The sequence below is a fragment of the Zonotrichia leucophrys genome, chromosome 2 (genome assembly GCF_028769735.1).
Source record: "Zonotrichia leucophrys gambelii isolate GWCS_2022_RI chromosome 2, RI_Zleu_2.0, whole genome shotgun sequence".
NCBI classification, from domain to species: Eukaryota; Metazoa; Chordata; class Aves; order Passeriformes; family Passerellidae; genus Zonotrichia; species Zonotrichia leucophrys.
Window position 1 is genome coordinate 136,427,532 of NC_088171.1, and position 19,723 is coordinate 136,447,254.

General features: G+C 43.0%; 1 protein-coding gene across 2 annotated transcripts in view; it reads left to right on the forward strand.

The window, feature by feature from the left end:
* SAMD12 (sterile alpha motif domain containing 12) overlaps positions 1 to 19,549 on the forward strand; it is a 177,004-nt gene extending 157,455 nt beyond the window's left edge. For both annotated transcript variants that reach the window (XR_010439244.1, XM_064706578.1), the window contains one exon: positions 10,691 to 19,549. Coding sequence is in view for 1 of the 2 variants with exons in the window: in XM_064706578.1 (XP_064562648.1) it covers positions 10,691 to 10,713 (23 nt within the window). In the remaining variant the exon portion in view is untranslated. The remainder of the gene's footprint in view (positions 1 to 10,690) is intronic.
* Positions 19,550 to 19,723: the final 174 nt, after the last annotated feature.

The following is a 19,723-nucleotide window of genomic DNA, read 5'->3' on the forward strand; positions in this document are numbered from 1 at the left end:
ATCTGTGATGTGGCAGATAAGGCCTTTGCCTTAACCACTGAGATGCTGCTCTGCTGCATATTTCACTTTCTTGCATCCATCAGTGAGTACTGTTATGTTCTACAAGCAAAGAATCTGAATAAGGAATGAAAGTCTTTTTCCTGATACGACATTTAACCCCAAACCTTATCTTTAAAGTGTAGCAATGCCCTCCTGTCTGACATCTAAAGGTCAGTTTCTACCTGGTATTGAATTATTTTCTGCCACCAAGTACATTGGTCCCATCCTTGATTTACACTGGGCATGCTCTGCTGCAGCACCTGAGAGTGTGTCCCAGTCCTGGGAGCTGGATGCCAGCCTGGCCAGTGATGGTGGCACATGAGGGTGAGGATAAGCAGTGATCATCTTCCTGGGCCTGGGCTTCCTTGGGAAGGCAGACAGGGCAATGTGGAGAATTCCAGCAGGTCCTGCAAACTGTCCCACAGGACATGGTTGACACCACTTTGTTTGGCAAAGGGACAGATTACACAGCATTTTGCTTGGGATGGCAGCAGCCACACACAGCATCATCTCCACAACATATGGTGTGGTCTGTCACCATTTGTATCCATTTCTGTGCAATCGTCTTTTCAGGAACATGTGCAGGATTCAAAAAGAGACAGAAGAATATGCAGGTGCTTTGGATAGCCTCCAAATTAAAAGGATAGGAAACGGGCAAATCAGAGTAAAGCACAACTTGCAGCCAGTCAAATAATCCCTGTGCTTAACAGGAACTCCCCAAAACCCTGAAAGACTGCCTAACTCATGCACTCTGAACACTGGCTTGCTTTGTTTTATACAGTCAGTCAGGTTTCCATGACTGACTTCTCTGCTTGGCTCTGTGGTCAGTACAGCCCACATAATTTCAGTACTTAGATTTCATGCATGACCTGAGAACTTCTTTGATGCAAGCTGCCCATCCTTTGTTTATCAAGCCCTTCTGCCAAGGCAGCCTTACTAGTATTTAGGATCTCCTTTGGGAATATGTCCAGATACAGTCTTAGTAATCACCTAGGGGACTCTTCAAATGTGATAACTCATTTTGATCACTGTAGTTCGCTTTCCAGCTGTTCAGACAGACATGAAGCCCAGTGTGCAGAGGGAGAGCCCTCTCTGTTGCCTTGACACAGCATCAGTCATGGGGTAGAAGAGGACCCCTGCCTTGGACAGAACCTGCAGCTGGGAAAAGGAGACCAGGTGCCTTCTATTTGATTTTATTTTTAAAACAGTAGTGGCATATGCAACATGCTAATTGCTGTGCAGATGTTTCTGAGGATGCCTAGCAAGACTTGGTCACAATTGCTGGGATTCATAAAATTATGAATCGTCCCTGGCTGGACGATTTGTTTCAAGAATAGAGCTTTGCACCTTGGCTAAGGCAACTTTGCAAGATAGGTCTTTATGTATTGGGTGTTCTGGTATTGATATTGATAGTAATACCCTGCATACTTCAGTGTGTTCGGCGAATGACGAACAAAACGGTCCGAGAAGTTTTTGTCATACAAGAGAGAGAATTAGGAAGTAGAAGCACAAAGAGTGTTCAAAATCTCACAGAGGTTGTAGACGAAGGTGTAGACATAGAAGAAAGTTTTGAATTAAGACCCTAGAATCGACCAGAGTTTTTTGAACAATGACTTGTAACTATTGTCAAACGTGATTCATATCTCTTTCAAAGACTGAGCCTTCACAGCATTAAGTTGCAGTGCTGTAACATAGCAATGCTTAGGATCAGCGCGAATAGGCCTCCAGCAGATAGTAAGCAGAAATTTTATAGTAGAGCCATGAAACACAAATAGTAAACGACAAGAAAATGAAGGTTTCTTTTTGAGTCAACAGAGAGGGGGAATTGCTGGGATTCATAAAATTAGAGAGTTTTGAGAAAGTGGTCAAAAAGGCAGGCCTCAGACAGCAGACTTGTGAACATTGCTAATACAGTGAAAAGTTTTCTCAGCAGTAGAGCAGACCTGAGAAATAGCACAATTGACTTTTCTAATGTGTCTTCATAGGTTGCAACAAGGTTATTTAATGTATATCTTTAGAAGGTTAGCATGAATGAGTCTCTGTGCTTTGTCTCTCATGAACGAGCCATTGTGTTAGAAAATAAGTCTCTATTGTGTTAACTGTCATTACATGTGTTTCATATGACTAGATAGAATTTTTGTCAATATGTGTTGCTCTATGTGTGATTGGCTGAAACCTAGGCTGAGATGGCTTTATGCTATGCTGTAATGCAACACCCCCTTGGCATTCCTTATGGATCAGAGAGCTGGTAACATAATCTGTCTCCATTGTCCTAGCAATATACTGAGACTGATGTGTTGAATAAACAGCTCATGACACTGGTTCGGATTTGCCCCGTCTCGTTCGTGAATGTATATAGCTGCCGCAGCAACAATCAGATTGATGAGACTAAAATAGCAGCTGCTTTTTTCCTGTACAACCCAGCGGTTGTGGAGGGCCATGATGGATTCTTAACATTGAACATTGAAGGTCCAGCAACTTCATTTTCAGATGACAATCAGTAAAGTACTCTTTTGAGATAAAATCAGGCTTTGGGCCAGATTAAGAGAGGCATCATTGGCATTCTGGAGTATGTATTCCAGAAGCTCCTCAAACCCCCTTTCCTCAGGAGCCCCACATGGCTCTGACAGCCTGAAGCACTTGTTGCTGGAGCCAGGAGCTGGGCAGACAGCACCAGTGCAGCCTTGTAACTCTCTTTGTACTGAACTAGGAGCTGTAAAATAAGGCCATGTCTTCTCACTGAGGTATTTTGAAATTCAGGCTTTCTTTGGTGACATGTTTAGACACTGTGTCCATGGGAATAGCAGTAATTATTTTCCAGATAGAGGTTGGACATTGTGCATTAAATGAGATGGTGGGGGACATGCTGAACTGCAAGAGTAAAAGAAGCACCAAATGGTACCCAAATGCTCTTTGTCTGCATTCTGTCTGTCTGGTGCTCAGAACAGTGCAAAGGTCATGGAGAAAACAGTGATAACACAATGTGATAATACAAGTAAAGGGTATATATTGATTAATTCCTACAAAAAGCTAAACAAATTTACTTCTTCAGCTAGCTAAGGAGTGGGGACTGGTTTTGTAGGTTTCATGAGGCATTTTTGTTTTATTGTGTAGTAAATGTGTGTGTGCATATGTGCAGTCCTTTGGTGGTTTTTGTAGGTATAATTTCCCTGTTTGCTTGGGTAATCACCGAAAGAAAATTTTCATTTCAGGGAATCTCACAGTGAATATCTCCCTAAAGGTGGATAGTTGGTTCCACCTATTAATCCTGCATAAGCTCTACATAACCAGTAAGGGAGTTGTAGCTCCAGAAAGTTTCCAGACCTTTTTGCTACAATACTTCCATTTTTCCAGTGAAATCTTTAGTTTGATCTGATTGTGTTTCTTAACTTAATGTATATTTCATTGAGAATCCTAAAGCAAGTAATAGGACAATATAATGCACAGAGCTGATAATGCACAGAATAATTCCCAAATGCTGCTGCATGCATCTGACCTGGGTAGGCTTGAAAGTGTGCTGTAGAATCTGCAGAATAAATGCAAATTCAGGTTCCAGCTGGTGATCAGGGCAGCCACCAAACCTCTGGAGGCTGTGTGGTTAAGCACCTTACATGCATGCTGAAGTACCACTAAAGGCTGTGTCTTCTTTGAGTCCACTGAGTCTGTGCAGCTCCTGGAGCTTCATTTTAAAGCCCATTCTCTGGAGGTGAAAGCAGTAGATGTGCAGAGGCTCACAGTGCAGTGCACATGGCTGCACAGAGCCACAGCCTGGGAGTGCCACTCATCTGGGACAGGGACAGCCTTGTCACTTCCTGCAGAGCACGCCAGAACAACCTGGGAGACCAAGAACTGATTACAGCAGGCAGAGAGAGATGCATGATAAGGCATAAAGTCAGCAATCTCATATGCATTTTCAGTTTCAGAAAACACCAGATAAGACTATTGGACTCCTTAGGCATCACATTCCTTTAAATCTTTACTTGCTACAATTTGAGTTTCTTGGGCAGAATGCTTCAGGACAGCCAGTTCACTGTTCACAGTGATAGATAGGGAGGTGTGCAGTAGGTCAAGAAACTTCTTTGAAAGAGCCCATAAGCATTAAGGAAGCAGTTGCATATAATTTTTCAAAATATTTTAACTGCTTGTTACTCAAGGATATCATCATAATCTGTTGAATTCAAGTGCTTTTCTCTTTTCTTTGAATGTTTGCAGCAGCAGGTGGGTGGTGGGGTGTATGAAGCATCTTGAGTTGACATGAATGAACCACTTTGAAAGAAGAAAGAATCTCTCCTGGGATTTTTCCTGATTTTTGAACCAAAATTCTAAGCTTGGGAAATTTTCACAAGCTGGGCTGGTTAGGCACAGGCACAGAAAGGACATAATTTCTTGGGATTGAAATTTTTGAGACAGAGATTTTTGTCCTGTGGTTTTCAGATTACACTGTAAAACCAAGTTCAGAATATGTAAAAGTCTTTTAAGATATTTTTCAAAACAAGGCTAGAGTGTGAGCTCAAGCACTTTAGAGAGTTGTCCACCAAGAACTCTGATTTTTGAAGGAAAGGGCAAAGAACCAAAATTCCTGCATAAATCATCTGTACACAGAATCAACATGTGTCCTTATTTTGTTTAACCTAGTAAAGTTGCTGAGAGATTTGCTTTGGTAAGGAAGCTGGGGTTGTGTGTGACTCATGAAGAGACTCTTGGCTAATCTGACTGTTTGATGGCTTTGAATAGCTTAGCAAAACACATTTTGGACAGCTACATTTTCAGCCCATTCTGTGTGAACCAACTGTGTTCCACCGAGCAGCTGCAATAACCTCTGACTAATTGTCTTTTCAGAAGGTTACCTGCTGAGAGCATCTGCCACGACATCCATTCTCCCAGAAATGTTTCATCTCAGAAGTGCCTGATGCAGGCTGGAGAGCCCAGCACCACAGGCAGGAAGGGAGTTACCTCTTGAGACACAACAAGAGGATGGGATTTGCCTGACCTTGCTGAATGTGCATCATCTGTGTTAAAACTCTGAGCATCCTGTCTAAACTGCTTTGGAAGGCTCCCTGAAGCCTTCCTTGAGCTGAGATGTGCTGTTGATCTGGACAGCACATCTGGGAGTGAGCCAGGATCCCACACACCCTCGTACTCACCATGCAGGCTGTGCCAAGCTGTGCTCCAGCTGCCCCCTCCAAGCCTTTGTCTGGGCCTGAGACACTCAGGGAGCAGTGCAGCAATACATAAATAACACCAAGGAGTTTATTGCTTGTAATGCCATTCTCTTCCCCAGATCTCATGCAGGAATATTTATTCAGGAGCATATTTGTGGTGATGGTATCAACAGATATTAAAGCTCTATCCAGGAGGATTAAGAGTACCTGCTTATGGGAGCAAGTTGTCTAGAGGAAGAAAAAGAAATCTTGAATTTATCCTTGCAGAAATAGCAATTTATATGTCAGCTGCTGTTTGTTTTAAGGACTCTGCTCTTGGAGTCTTGTGATGATACATCAATGTTCCCGATCATTTCAACAAAAAATGTCTTGTTTCATGGTTGGGTTTTATAGTTAATGACAAACATGTCTTAACTGTCCCCTGAAAAGTAGGTGTGAAAGGAAGACAACATTTGATTCTATGTATTTTTGGCTTTTACAGTTATTTTGCATGGACTCATTAAAGAGTATCAAATGCTTGGGATTAGGATTAGCATAGGATTACTATGTTGGATGTTCTAGGTGTTGTGCTCACAGACGTACTTTTTCTGTCAAAAGTGCTCCAAAATCAAAATGTTTGCTTCTTGCTTGGCAACCAAATTAAAAAATCAAAGCAAGAAGATACTTCCTTCCTTTCCTCCTTGGTGTTTTTCCACCATTTGACAATTGCACTTGACAACATTAAATTACCTTCAAGACTGTATCAGCTACTAGATTTAGTAATGAGGGGAAAGTCAGGCAAGTCAGACCAAGATATGATTGGTTGGGAATCAAAACAAAATTGGCAGTTTTATCAAAAAGCATCCACGTGTCTGTATTCTCTTGGCTGCTTGGTGTTGCATTCAGTCTCTAGTGTTTAGCAGAGGCTGCAGGGCTGTGGCACTGTCTGAGCCCTGAGGCCTGACCTGCAGCCTGTGCTGATGAGAGGAGGGGTCAGGGGGCTGGGGCTGTGCTTTGCCTCCCTCTGGCTGCTGGCTGCAGCTGGCTGCACACAGGCAATGGTTGGAGGCAACCTTGGATCTCTGGCACTGCTGACTCTGGTTATCAGCGGCCTGTTATGAAAGGAGGATGTGCAGCAGCAGCAGGTGCCTTTACCTGCAGGTTACAAGAACCAGAAGTGCTGTTCTCCACCCAGAGCAGGAGTGGGATGGCTTTGTCATAGAGTCAAACCAAATGCAGGTACAACTTCATTGGTAAAGTACAGGGGTAAATGGTTGCTGTCCCTGCCAAGGCTGCCCATGGCAGCCCTTCCCAGCCCCTGCCAGTTCTCCTTCCACCATGGTGGCTGACTGGGATCAGCAGCAGCTCCCCAAGAAGGAACTTTCCTTTTTACATGAACTGCCATGAGCCTTAGAGAGACGCCTCCTTCTCTCACACCTCAGTGCTAATAATAATTCAATGCAGAGTAAAGAAAAGGGTAAATTTATGAGTGGGCTGCCAGGAATTTTCTTCTACCAGTGTCCAGAACTCTTCAATGGTAGTGGTATCTGTTGGGGGCCCCAGAGCTGGACACACACAACATCTGGAGTGCTGTGTCCAGCTGTGGAATCCCCAGTACAAGAAGGACATGGACCTGTTGGAGTGAGTTCAGAGGAGTCCAAAATCACTCGATTGATCATGGGGCTGAAACACCTTCCCATGAAGACAAGCTGAGCTGGGGCTGTTCAGCCTGGCAAGCAAGAGGCTCCAGGGAGAGCTTATAGCACCTTCCCCTTACCTTAAAGGGGGCTACAGTGAGCCTAGAGAGAGAATTTCCACAATGGTGTGACAGGACAAGGAGCCTTACCCTGAAAGGTTTAGATAAGGTTTAGGAAGGTGTTCTGTACTGTGAGGGGGGTGAGGCCCTGGCGGGGTTGCCCAGAAAAGCTGGGGATGCCCCATCCATGGCAGGGTCCAAGGCCCGGCTGGAGGGGGCTCTGAGTTACCTGGTCCAGTGGAAGGCTCCCTGCCCATGGCAGGGCGGTTGGAGCTAGGTGGTCTTCAAGGTCCCTCCCATCCCCAATAACTGGACAGTTTTATGAACTCTAATTAGTTAATAGCAAGATAAAGCAAGTCTGCAGTAATGTACAGCATATTAAAATGTCTCAAATGACGTGAGACACATGAAGTGAAATGAAATACCTATATCCTTTCTAACACAGAAAAAATATTTCTAAATGAAGCCAAATGCAGTTTTTCACAGACTCCCAGGAATAGATGGTAGAAGGATGTTTGGAAATAGACATTTTTCATTATAATCCTGTGTTTGAAATGTGCTGACTTTAGAAATTTAGTATAAAATTAGTTCCAGGAGAGTAAACCTAGCAAAGATAATGGATGCTTGTTTTCTTTATCAGAATCCCTCAATTATGGAAATGTGGCAAATAGGTAATACCTCTAGGTTGAGTTGAATTAACATGTGTTCAAAATGAATCTAAAATGTGTCCCTTTCTCAGACAAAAATCACACAGCACAGATACTCAAAAACTGAAATACATCCCTGGCTTTGAAATGATAGTTGTTTTTCTGCATCAGCTTCTTGAAAATGTCATGTGAGATTAGATCTGTTCTCTGTTGTGTTGGTAAGCATATACACCCCCTGCAAAGGGCTGTCTTTGTTTACTGTCTCAGGCTGGGTTTTCAAAGGCAACTGCTCATTTGTGATACCTTTTATAAAGATCTTTCCTTTCAGTAAACACTGGATATGAACTGTTACAAAACCAGGGTCCTTAGAGGAGCCTCCAGCTGGGCATGAAAAATGATGCAGGTAATGAGGAAGAAGAACTGCTTCTAACACCCTGTCCTCAAAAGACAAAGTGAGAAGAAACAGGCTAGATGACCACTAAAGCCTGAGTTTGCTTGCTCTAAATGCAGAGCTTGACAGGCTGCTACTGTCTGCTTGCTCAGTGTTGGCAGCTGTGTCCAGACCCTCTGATGGCTCAGAGTGGTTGTGCTCCCTCTGTGGGGTGGATGGAGCTCAGGTTGGCATCAGTTGCATTTCTCCTCATTCATGGGTTTCTGTCTGAAGGGCCAGCTGGCTCATTTCAAACTGAAGTACAAGGACAAGCTAATGACTGAGACAATGGGGATGATTGGGGAATTTCAGCATGAGTGCAGTCCTGAGGCCTGACCTGATGTAATTAGCCAGTTTGCCCATTTTATTTTAGTCCTCCAGCTCTGTGGCTAAGCAAGGTATTTTCCATTGCTTGGGAGAGCTTTTGAAATTTTCCTTTCTTTGCAGCAGATGAGCTCAAAGAAAGAGAGACAGGTCTTTGTGAGACAGGTTTATCTCCACTGATGCTACACAGATGGGAGACACCCTCTAATTCACCTGAAATCAAATACTTTTGAGATTAAGTAGCTGTTTGCTGCTTTCCAATTTTAAAACCCCCCCATAGATTTGCCCTTTGTCTTCAAAATTGCTTATGTCACCACTGCTTTCTTTTTTGTCTTGGGGGATGCAGTCAGTTCTATCTGTATCTGTCTACACCAGCTGAAGGCTCAGAACATTACTGTATGTTCTTCCATGATGTGAAACCAGTTGCTGGGTCTGAAATGTGCACCATTCTCAGGCCACTACTGATGTGGGCATCTCATGTAGTAGATGACAGTAGGTGGTGTTGGGAACATTGCCCTAGAGAACCTGGAGGATAACAGCAAAGCAGCTATAAAAACAGAAATCAGAGTAGCACTGTAATCAGGTAAATGTGCCCACATAAGGAGGGAAATAATTAAGTAAGCTGGTTTTTACTGTTCCTCTATTTCATAGGGCATATTTACACTCAGGGGTCAAGTGCTCATGGCAGGGAGTGGGTGGATTTTTTTTAGTCTTGTGCAATACCTACTGATTTATCATCCCATCCTTTCTCTGCTCGATCAGACCTTCATGTCCATTGCTACAAGAACTTGGGGTTGGTAGAGGCAAATATGGGCAAAGTGACAGCTTGGCAGAGCCAGTCAGCCCACAGCCCACAGAGAAGAGCCTACCAGGAATGATTTTGAAGGAGTGAGAAGCAGGAATCCACTGCCAGCCTGAGTTTCAGCTGATGTGAATGCTGCCTTGGCAGCATCAGTATCCTGTTAGCTTCACATTGGGAACCTGGCCCCAAAACCCCAACAGTGCAGCTCATCCCACACCTACAGATACATGCTTTCATGAACTAAACAGGATGTCACCTGGAAAAGGGTGCAAAGCCCATCCTGATGAGTCCCATCCCAGCACTGCTGTGGTCAGAGATCTGGTCCATAAAACAGGTGATGGTGATGGACAAAGCTGCATCCCAAAACATTTTAGTGGTCGCCTTGGCAGTGCTGGGTTAACACTTCGACTCAATGATCATAAAGGCCTTTTCCTACCTAAATGATTCTGTGATTCCATGAAATAATATGGTGAGCTTGTCTCTGCATGGCTCCTCAGCCCCAGAAGCTCGAGCCTGTGATGAGTTTACAGGCATTTATGTGCTGCACCCTGAATTAACAACTGACTGTTGCACTCATCTCCTGTTCAGAAAGGCAGAAAAAGGAGCACAAATCCCCTTCAGAAAATGTACAAGCTTAAAAATATTTATGTTGGAAGAGACTTCAGGAGATGGTTCCAGTAAACTCTGCTCAAAGTAGGGCCACATCAGGTTGTGTGGGGACTCATCTGGTTGAGCTGCAGATTTCTGTGCAGGTGGAGGTCCCACAGTCTGGTCAGGAACTTGGTCCAAAAGGTAACCACCTCACTTGGAAGAGGTTTTTCCTTGCATCTAACTGGAATATCTCTTTTGCTTCTGGTGTCCATTGCCTCTTGTCCTTTTGCTGTGCTTCTCAAAGACAAGTTTGGGTGAAGGGGAAGTTACAAGTGACCTCCACTGTGGTGTGATGGCTGCACACCTCTGCAAGGGCTTTCCTAGCAGCCCCCAGCTCTGACTGTGCTGTACTGCTTAGCAGGGGAAAGAGAAACTCTGCAACCTCCTCATTATCTTATGGGGTCTGGCGGGGAGAAGGATAGGGGTGAGCTGTTTTCACACCTATGCACCAATGGCCAGTTCTCACCATCTTAGCCAGCAGAAAGGGTGTGGGAACAGCAAATATTACTTGGGCATTTGACAGAGCCTTTCCAGTTTTTGGCCATCAAGCCTTCAGTAGTTAATGCAAATCCAACCAAACAGAAGAGCCCTGTTCTCTGGGACTCAGACTATAGGAAGAAAAAGCTGTGCTTTCACATGAGGCAATAAAATTCAAGTAGGATTTGTTAAATCATGCAAATGATTTCTGGTCTGCACTTTATCTAAGGAATGGATTAAGAGTTTTTTGATTGGTGAGTAAAGTTGATTAAAAAAAGTTCTAGGGTCACAATATATATTCTACAAGTACATTTACTAAGCTCAAACCTGACTTTTTTCATTTTAGTTGAAATCATTATAATTTCTTTGCTCTGTTCTATACTCACAGTCTGGTTTTGGATTTCTGTTTTGTTTTTCTCACAGCCCCAGCAGAGAGCTCTCCATAAACATTTCCAGCCTCTAAAGCTGCTGTCCTGCCACTTGATATGAAAGCGAACTTTCCTTCATGAAAAAACCACAATAAATGGCGCTGCCAGAAGATGACCATGGAGGATTGAAGACAAACTTGAAGTAAAATCAGCCTACTCAGCTGATACATTCTGGGGAGACCTGGTTTGCTGTGGAGTAAATATGTGGTGCAAAATATCCAAAATATCTAATTTGTTGAAAATGGTCATTGACAGACCTTTAGCTGGAAAATTTCTTCCAGTCTTCATCACTGTGCATAACTTTTGAGTTCCCTTTAGGGGACTGTCTATGCCCTTCACTAGAAGTCCTGTTTTAGCATGGCAACTACTGGATTCTTTTATTATGTATGCAGATGGCATGATGTTTTAGGAAAAACTTACAACAATTCTCCAATCTCAGTGGATATGTTCACAATATTACACCCTGATAGGAATGTAAACGTCTTGTATGTGTTAGTTTTGCAGTCTAATGGTATTCTGTTAAACAATATCAGCACTTCATATGTGCTTTTCTAACAGAACTAGCACAGTCCATATATATATAATGGTCCTTTTTTAAAATACTGAGGATATGTTTCAGTGTTTGTGCTGAGACTGCATCCAAACTAAGCCCAGTACTAGCATCCCTTCACTGGTTCACAGTAGGTTGTGTAGATAGATTTGCATGTGGCAGAGATGTGACTTCTTTTATCAAGACTTAGAGAAGAGCTGTCACAGAAGTAGCCAAAACCAGGGTAGTTTGAAGGAGCTGTAGGATACTGTGTCTGCTCTCCCTCTCACCCACCAAATGTCAAAGGGTCCTGTTGTTGGTGTGCCAGTGTGTTTTCTAACTCAGCGAGGGAGAGGCAAGGGAGAGCTTTTCTCAGACATGTATGTGACCCTGGGTTTGGTCTGCAATAAAACCAGAATAAACTGGAAGAATTCAGGTTCTTTATGCTGGCCACCACTTATGTTTTGGGCAGGGCTGGGAAATTGTAGTCCAAACCAAACTCTCTAAAAAGGTAAAGTGTAAGACTATACTTCTAGGGAGCAAGACACTCCCTTTGGAGAGGGGAGATTTCTTCATTAACTTTTTCCACTTTCTACTCAAAACAGTATTTTGGTAGGAACTGGGAATAAGCAAATGGTTCCAATAAGCCTTTCAATATACTGTAGCAGGCTCATGACTGTTGCATTCAATCTGAACGTTGTTTTTTGTTCAGTCTCTGAATGGCTGACCTCATCACTGGTTGTATCACAGCTGGCTGTGGTGCTGTTTCTTCCATGGGGACTCAGTGGAATTTGTGTCTGTCCCTTACATCAGGACCTTCTCAGCACACTCTTTATAATGAACTGATGTCATCAACATTCTGAGGGGGCTTACCTCTTTGTTCCTTCTTCCTTTAAAATCAAAGGTAGCTTTTTTGTGTACTTAAAGACTGTCACTCTCTCCAGCCTGATAGAGTAGAGTAGAGTTAGCATTAATTCCAAACTCTGCATGAGACAATGCTGTGTGAAGGTGCAGGGATGGAGAGAATGTGCAGTTAGAGTAAGTCACAGGCACCTTTCTGGAGGAAGCTCCTGTGTTATAATTCTTAAAAACTGTTGTACAGTTCATTGCTAGAGAGTGGAAGGTCAACCACTGAGGGTGCCTGTACAACAAACAGATAATTATCTTCAGGGTTTATTTTTTTTTAAGATGGTTATGGGCTTAGGTTTCAGCTCTCCACCCGTCTCATATTCAGCATAGTGGATACTTCTATAGCACTCAGTGCAAAAGCAAAATATTTTTACTGGTGACAAAGATTTTCAGAAGTTGCTAGCGATTTTTAATGGTTTGGGTCTTTCCATGGATTCTCAAATGGAGCTCCCAAGAATTACAAAGTAGTAATCTTCTACATTCTCTTTCTGAAAGTCCTGGTCCCCAATTTCAAATTAATTGGTGTAAAAATTCTCCTTAAAACATAAGGATCTTTGCCAATTGCAACATTTGCACTTTTTAGAGCTTTTCATAGGGTTGCAGGTTGGAATCTGATACCAATAGAGCTGGCCATGTGCATGGCACAGGTCCACTGTAAGCTTCAGCAAATTTTACAGCTCTTTCTGCTACAGGTTTTAAAAATGCACTCTGACAACTGACATCAATTTCATGTTGGTAAAGCAGTTAAAAACAAAATACTTTGATTGATATGTTAAATTAAAAAGAGAATGCTATACTTCTACAGTAGTTCTCTTATTTTACTATCCAGTGAAAAAAATCCAGAATAATTTGAATGATAAAAGAAGAGTTTATCAGAGAATGTTATCTTTAAAGGGTGTGTGAGAAGAAGTTGGGTTAGGCAGAGAGCCACTAGAAGCTTTTTTTGTATCAATGTTAGTTTTGAACATCTTCCAGTATATGGGCATGAATTTAGATGTGTGCACTTATCCTGTTAAAACAGTTTGTTTTAAAAGCTTCCCAGGATTTTAGCTATGGTGACCTAGAAAAGCAGTGTTATAGGCCCTGAGAAATGTGAAAATCAAGTCCAGACCCTTGAGTAGCCAGACTCTGAGAGATGTCTGCTGTAGGTGCCTATTGGACAAACCTCCCCTGGAGCTGGTTGGTCTCCATCCTGCAGCCAGCCTATGCATGTGGATAACTGCAAGCATAGCCCCCCGAGCCCCGTGACACTTCTCACGTGTGTGACTGTCTGCCAGAGCCATAAGGAAATAACTGTACTTTTTGGCTTGTATTTAACTATTCATTGTGTTTGGATTTTTTTAATCACTGTTATTCTCCCAAAGTAGGCCATGCTTCCTCAGGGATATTTATGAAATTGTTCTACATCTCCTGAACAACTATCTGGATCCCAGCATATTCTTCTGAAAACTTTTTAATATAAATAAACATGTGGGAGAGGTTTTTGTTCTTATGAATGGGGGCAGGTACTGTGTTCTCGGAAAGGCTGTTGAGTGCAGACAATCAAGTCTATTGCATTTTTTATGCTGAACACCTTATTAATACCAGACATATCCGCTTTTGCCTGGGTCGCAGGAACAGTTCAGGGGAAAGAATGCTTTATCTCCAGTCAATAAATCATTTATGTCGAGAGTGCCAAAGACCAAGTCAACATGAAAGGGAGCAAATAAGTTATTCCGGCAAAGGAAGTGAATTTAAATATGCTCAGAGCCATTAGTTCGCTGCAAAAGAGTGGAAGACTAATGCTGTTTTCATAAAGCAGCCATTATCAGCCAGTGCAGATAGATAAATTCATCAAGGCCGTGCTGCTGTTACAGTGATCACCAGTTATTATCTCTTGAGACAGGGCAGGGTTGTGACCAGGACCCTGTTCCTGTGCAGGCCTGCAGCCCTCCTCCCAGCCTGGAGCCTGCCCTGCTGCCACGCTTCCCTGGCTTCCCTGTGCCAGGTTCAGCATCAGATCCCTCCAGGAATCCCTGGCAGAGCTCAGCCATCCCGAGTGCTCCGCTCCGTGACACGGCCTCCACCAGAAACCTGAGGAATTGCTCACCCCAGAGAGCACACTGCAGCTGAGATCATCCTTTGCACTGTTTTGTTCCTCGTTTCTTTTTCAGCTGGGTGGCTTTCTGTGCCTGAACACCTGCCATTTACTCTGTTAAGGGAAAGGCAGCCTTCCAGGAAGGGAGTTTGGAAAAGCTCCATGAGCTCTTTGGTTTTGCTGGTCCAGATGCATGGCAGTGCTGTACCAGTGAGTCCACCCCTCCCTGTCTCTTCCTTAGGGTAAGTGTTGTCACTCAACTGCAGCTGCAATGTCACTGAGGAAATAAAACCATTAAAAACTACAAAATTCTGGGTTTGCCCTGAATTTTCAGAAGACCCCATGGCAGACCCTGGCAGACCTCCATTGGCACTACTCCATCACAGGCTCCAGAGATGTGTTGATTAGTGCCAGCCAAGGAGCCAGCATCGAGGTGGCATTTTTTTGTGATCACTAAAATGAACCTCCTCCACCTGCCACAAAGCCAAAAGATCTGCATTATTCAAAATAAAGCAAAGTCACATTGATCCCCTTAAGAGTTACCATCTCTGCCATCAGAGTCTCCTTGAACAACTCTGCTGCAGAACTGCAATTAACCCTGGTATATATAGGCTGTCAATAAGATTTTAATTTAAAAAGAGAAGGTCCTTTGGTATAATTAAAATTGATGGGTGAGGGGAAAATATGACCAGCATTACCTGCAACCTCTTATAGTAAAATTCAGGAAAGTAATCTGGAGGGCAAAAAACTCACCAACATAATGTATGGGTGATTAGGCAGGCTCATGAGGATAAATCAGCAAGTAAGGAAAGTAGATGCTTAATGAAGGAAGCCAAAAATGTATGGGAAGTCAGTGGCAAATAGGTTAGGGCTGGTTACACCAAAGACTTTACATATATCCTAATAAATACTGCCATATCAAAGCTAAGTGTGATGTTAGACAGGCCCAGCACAGAGATTGCTCACACTACATTGGAAACCCAACAAACAGTCTTGTTTTGTATTTGAAAGCAGTGGAAGGAGAGAGTCAGATTACACATTAAAATGTAATTCCTCCTGCTCCATCAGTAGTTACAGGTAATATTAAGCAGTAGCTATCCAAACATAATTTTAAATTTGTTGAACCATTACCTGAATCCAAAAGTGAAGGAAAAATTTGTCTAGGACTCCTCAGAACCAGAAAACATAAAGGAAGCTTCAAATGACACCAGACCCACAATAATGCAGAAGAATGAGTGGTTTGATACAGAAAACTATAGACTCATTAGCTTCCTATCGGTCTTAGGCAAAATCATGGAAAAGTTGATAAGGTGTAATCATTAGAGTAATTGATAAAATTGTTCATATTATTTTTATAGAACTGTATTATGCCAAATAAACTTGCTATTATTTTTGTGGTATCAAAGGATTGTTGAGAAAAGAGGCTCTGCTGGCATACTATACTTAGCCTCCTACAGAGCATTTGATTCTGATAAAGAACAAAATAGCACAATGCAAAATCAATATCACCCATATTTCATGGATTAAAAATGGATTACAGGCTGATCACAAAAAATAGCTGTAAATATGAATTATCCTCACTGAGACTATTTCTGATGAGCTCCTCCCAAGGTTCGCTCTATTTTCAATATACCCCCCAGGGAAAATTACTGTTGACAACAGCCAGAGATGACAAAAACAGGGGCACAATAAATAATGATTTGAGCAGGTCAGTACTGGAGAATAACCTGGAGGACAGAAAAGTTAAAAACCCAGGAGAGATGGCAGCAAGTCCAACTTAGTAGCATGGGGAGTATGCAATAGCACAGTGGCTGTGAAGGTGTCATAAATTATCTGTTCAGCACCAGCCCCAGAGATGCCTTTGCCAGCTGGGATGTAGGACCTGGCAATAGTGATGCCATTCCAGTCTTTCAAGAAAGGTATCAACAACCTGGGAAGATTATTTTCAATAGTTCCCAGTGTCATTCAAGGGCAGGAAAACAGGTCTTATTATAGTGTCAAACTAATGAAGCTCAAGCTATTAATTTATCTCAGAAGCAATTTGAAGCAGTGACTTGATCTCTGTCTGCAATCACAATCTTCTACCTGGGCAGGGAAACGCTGTCTGAAGGCAGGTGGCTCTTCTGTTTGGAGGAAAAGGGAATGATGTGCTCTGCTGGTTGGAAACTGATTTCAGGCTAGAAGTTAAGTGCAAATACTCACCAGGGAGGATAATTACCAGTGGAGACAACATACTCAGTTACCTGGTATGTTCTCCATCACATAAAGTCTTTAAATGTATGCACAGTATTTTTCTAAGTCAAAAAGCTCTACCTCAAACTGAAGCCCAGGCGTGGTGCAGCAATTACTGGATAAAGTTATTAGGCATGTGTTATGCAAGGATTAGACTAGATCATCAGATGTAAACTTCTGAATTAAAAATATCCTGAAGTTTCCAATATTACAGGAAGGCAGGGTGATCTATATCCTCTTTTTTTCCTCTCCCCTACAAAATGGTATTAATTTAAACAGCTTCTGTGGACAGCTCTGCATTTGGTATGAGCATCACTAGCTAGGTCTGCTCAAGTTGTAAGGTTCTGCTGCACATATTTAAAGGATGAGAACTGGACAAGAATGGACAACAAAACCCTTGGACATACCAAGATTCTGTAGCTTTTCATTGATGGCAGCCTGGGACAAAATGCTGCATGCAAATGATGGGGCCATGTGGATGTGTAGTCAAAGCAAGGCACAACAGCTGTGGGCTTGCCTCTTAAGGAGGCAGCATCTTGCTGGCAAGAAACAGATTTTCGTGCCTGCAACAAGTGGCAAAGAAGCTGCAGTGCTGATGGAGAGGGTGATTGTATCACTGTGCAGCTGGGCACAGCACACAGGTTCCTTCTTCAAAGACAGCAAAGTTCTGCTCTCATGAGGAGCCCCACTGGAGCTGGGTAATAAAGCCCTGCAAGCGAAATTACATCAGTGGGATTACCCAGAGACATGACAGCTGCTCCCAGCAGTGGGTTTTTGCCAGATTGGGTCCCATTACCATTGGCTGGATTGAATGTTGTACTTCAGAAATAAGCAAAGGAGTACTTGGCGTCTGATTCAGATCTCACAAAACCACTGTTGATGTGCACAAGGCAAGTGTGAACCACTGGAGTCACCTTCTATGTGCTTCATCAACTGTGGGGAAAGCACAAACTGGATGTACAGTCCAAAGAGTAAACAGTTCACACAAACAAGGGAAACTATAAAAGCAATACTTACTGTAGATTGGTCCTGGACACCTTGCAGCTCTGGAGGAGAGTGTTCTGTGATAGGCATGGATGGGATGGGGTGAAGCTGAACTGGCACATGACTCTGACATCTGCTTCTGCCACCATTATCACAGCTCAGGCTCAGGCCAGGCTCAGTCTAAGAAGGAAATGAAAAGCTCCTTTCTGGTACTAATTCCAAATATATCTAAATAGTTTCTCAGAAAATAAAAATCCTCTGTAGTTGTTACACCTCTAATCACATTCCTTCTATTAAGCATTTGCCTTGAATTTATCTATTTAATATCATGAGTCACCAAATTAAATAGCAAAACACAGGGATTTTTATAGCAGAGATATTGGTATTGCAGCAAAACTGCATGTAAGCAAGAAGAAGCTGTGCAGAGAAGGAAAAAAACTCTCAGATTGTCCCATCAGATGCTTGAGAGACTTGCTAAGTTGGTTGGGTTTTTTTCAATATTGAGAGGGCAGCTTTACATCTAGGCAGAAGTTTTCCTTACTGAGCCAGGCTTTGGTCTCAAGAGCAGATAGAAAAAGAAATGTTTGGAGTCCTTTTGTCACTTTGTCTGCTTCCCTTGTATGTAAGAGGCTCCTTCTCTGAACTTCTGAGAAAGGTGGAGAGGAGATTAAGTGGCAGTAGAAGAAGCACAGAGGGACAGGAGCTTCCAGCCTATGCAAAGCATCTCAGCATGAGACACACATCTCATCCTTCTCCCCTGAATCCAGCCCCACTGACCAAGGGGAGGAATGGAGCCATGCTGGGCTACCCCACAGGCAGAGAGCAGTGCTCAGTCTGTGCTGAGCAGCTCCTGCAGCCACGGCAGGAGACATTTCCTGGCAGGACTGGACAATCCCCTGGTGATGGGAATGACCAGCATTTCCCCAGAGGGGATGTGTCCTCTCAGGAGAAGTCTCCTTTGCTTTGCACTAAGCTGCAGGGATGCTTGGCAAGGCTAAGATGAGTATTTTTAAATTTCTCACAGATATTGCAGAATCTGAAGGTGGCAGGGCAGTACCTTGGGACATGCTGGGCTTTGCTTTCATTTCTTGTAGGGGCTGCAGCTACCTGGACCTGCCTCGAAATTATTGTTTCTTTTTCACTGTCTGGGTAAGATGGGAGGAATGCCTGCCTGGCTCTGCACACCATAAACCAGCAACGAGGACTCTAAATTTGGGGTCCTCTGCTTTGGGGAGTTGAATTTAGGGTTATTTGAACATGACCTTGAGGATGTCAGGCAGCTGGAATTGCAGTTGAACCTAATTGCGTCCAAAGGCTGCTTCCCAAAAAGGAGCTCATGGACACAATCAGGTCCACATTGGCCTCTGATGATGGACATGAGCTGCAGGGAGTGACAGGAAGGCTGGGATCAAGGTCCTGAGAGATCTGGTCTCCTGATGCAGGACATGGGATGCAGAAAGGCTGACTGTGAGCCCTTGGCCATGGTCGAAGCACTCACTTGAAGCCAGCAAGGCGTGTCTGGTCCTGCTACCTTGGGACTCAGTTCTGGTTTAGATTCACTAAGGAAATACTCTAAGCCAATGATCTCCTTTTAATGTTAACTTGGTTGATAATCTAGGAAGATGCCAGCACTCTAATGCTTATAAAGTGACACACTGTTATTCCCAGTACATCTATGGCTGAACTTTTTAATGATGGAGCCAAATGAGGTGGCATGAGACAAAAGTGTGCCTTTTTGTTTGATGTACACTGCGTTTCCCCAGGCATCCAAGGTGTTCAGCTGCACAGCAGTGCTTTTTTCCCAAAACAAAACTTATCATGCAAACTAATTTTTAGTACACAAAGTGGCCATCACTTAATTCCAACTTACAGCTTTTATATTCAGTCTTTACTTCTGTTTTCAAAAATCAACAAAAATAAAGCCCGGGCGGGAGGGAGGAGTTCTTTTAAACAATAAAATTAAAACCAATATCAAGTTTTTGGTATCTTTGGGCATGATCTCTGGAAGCTTTGGGTATCTGCTTTATCATTTTGTATATTTGACAATTTTGTACTCTGCATTGTTTGACTTCATTTGTGCATGGCAATGTATTAAAACATGGAATTTTTATTATACAGTAAAAGTATTTTGTTTGATTTAAATAAGATCAAGCTTGACCCAGGTCATGAACAGTAGGGGAAAAAAACCCAGAATTTTCTCTAGAAACAGTTCTCACCTGGCAGTCCAAGCATTCTCATTCAGGTTGTTTCCAAGACCTGAAGGTGGGCAGAGCTTTTTGCCCACCCAAGTCTCCTTC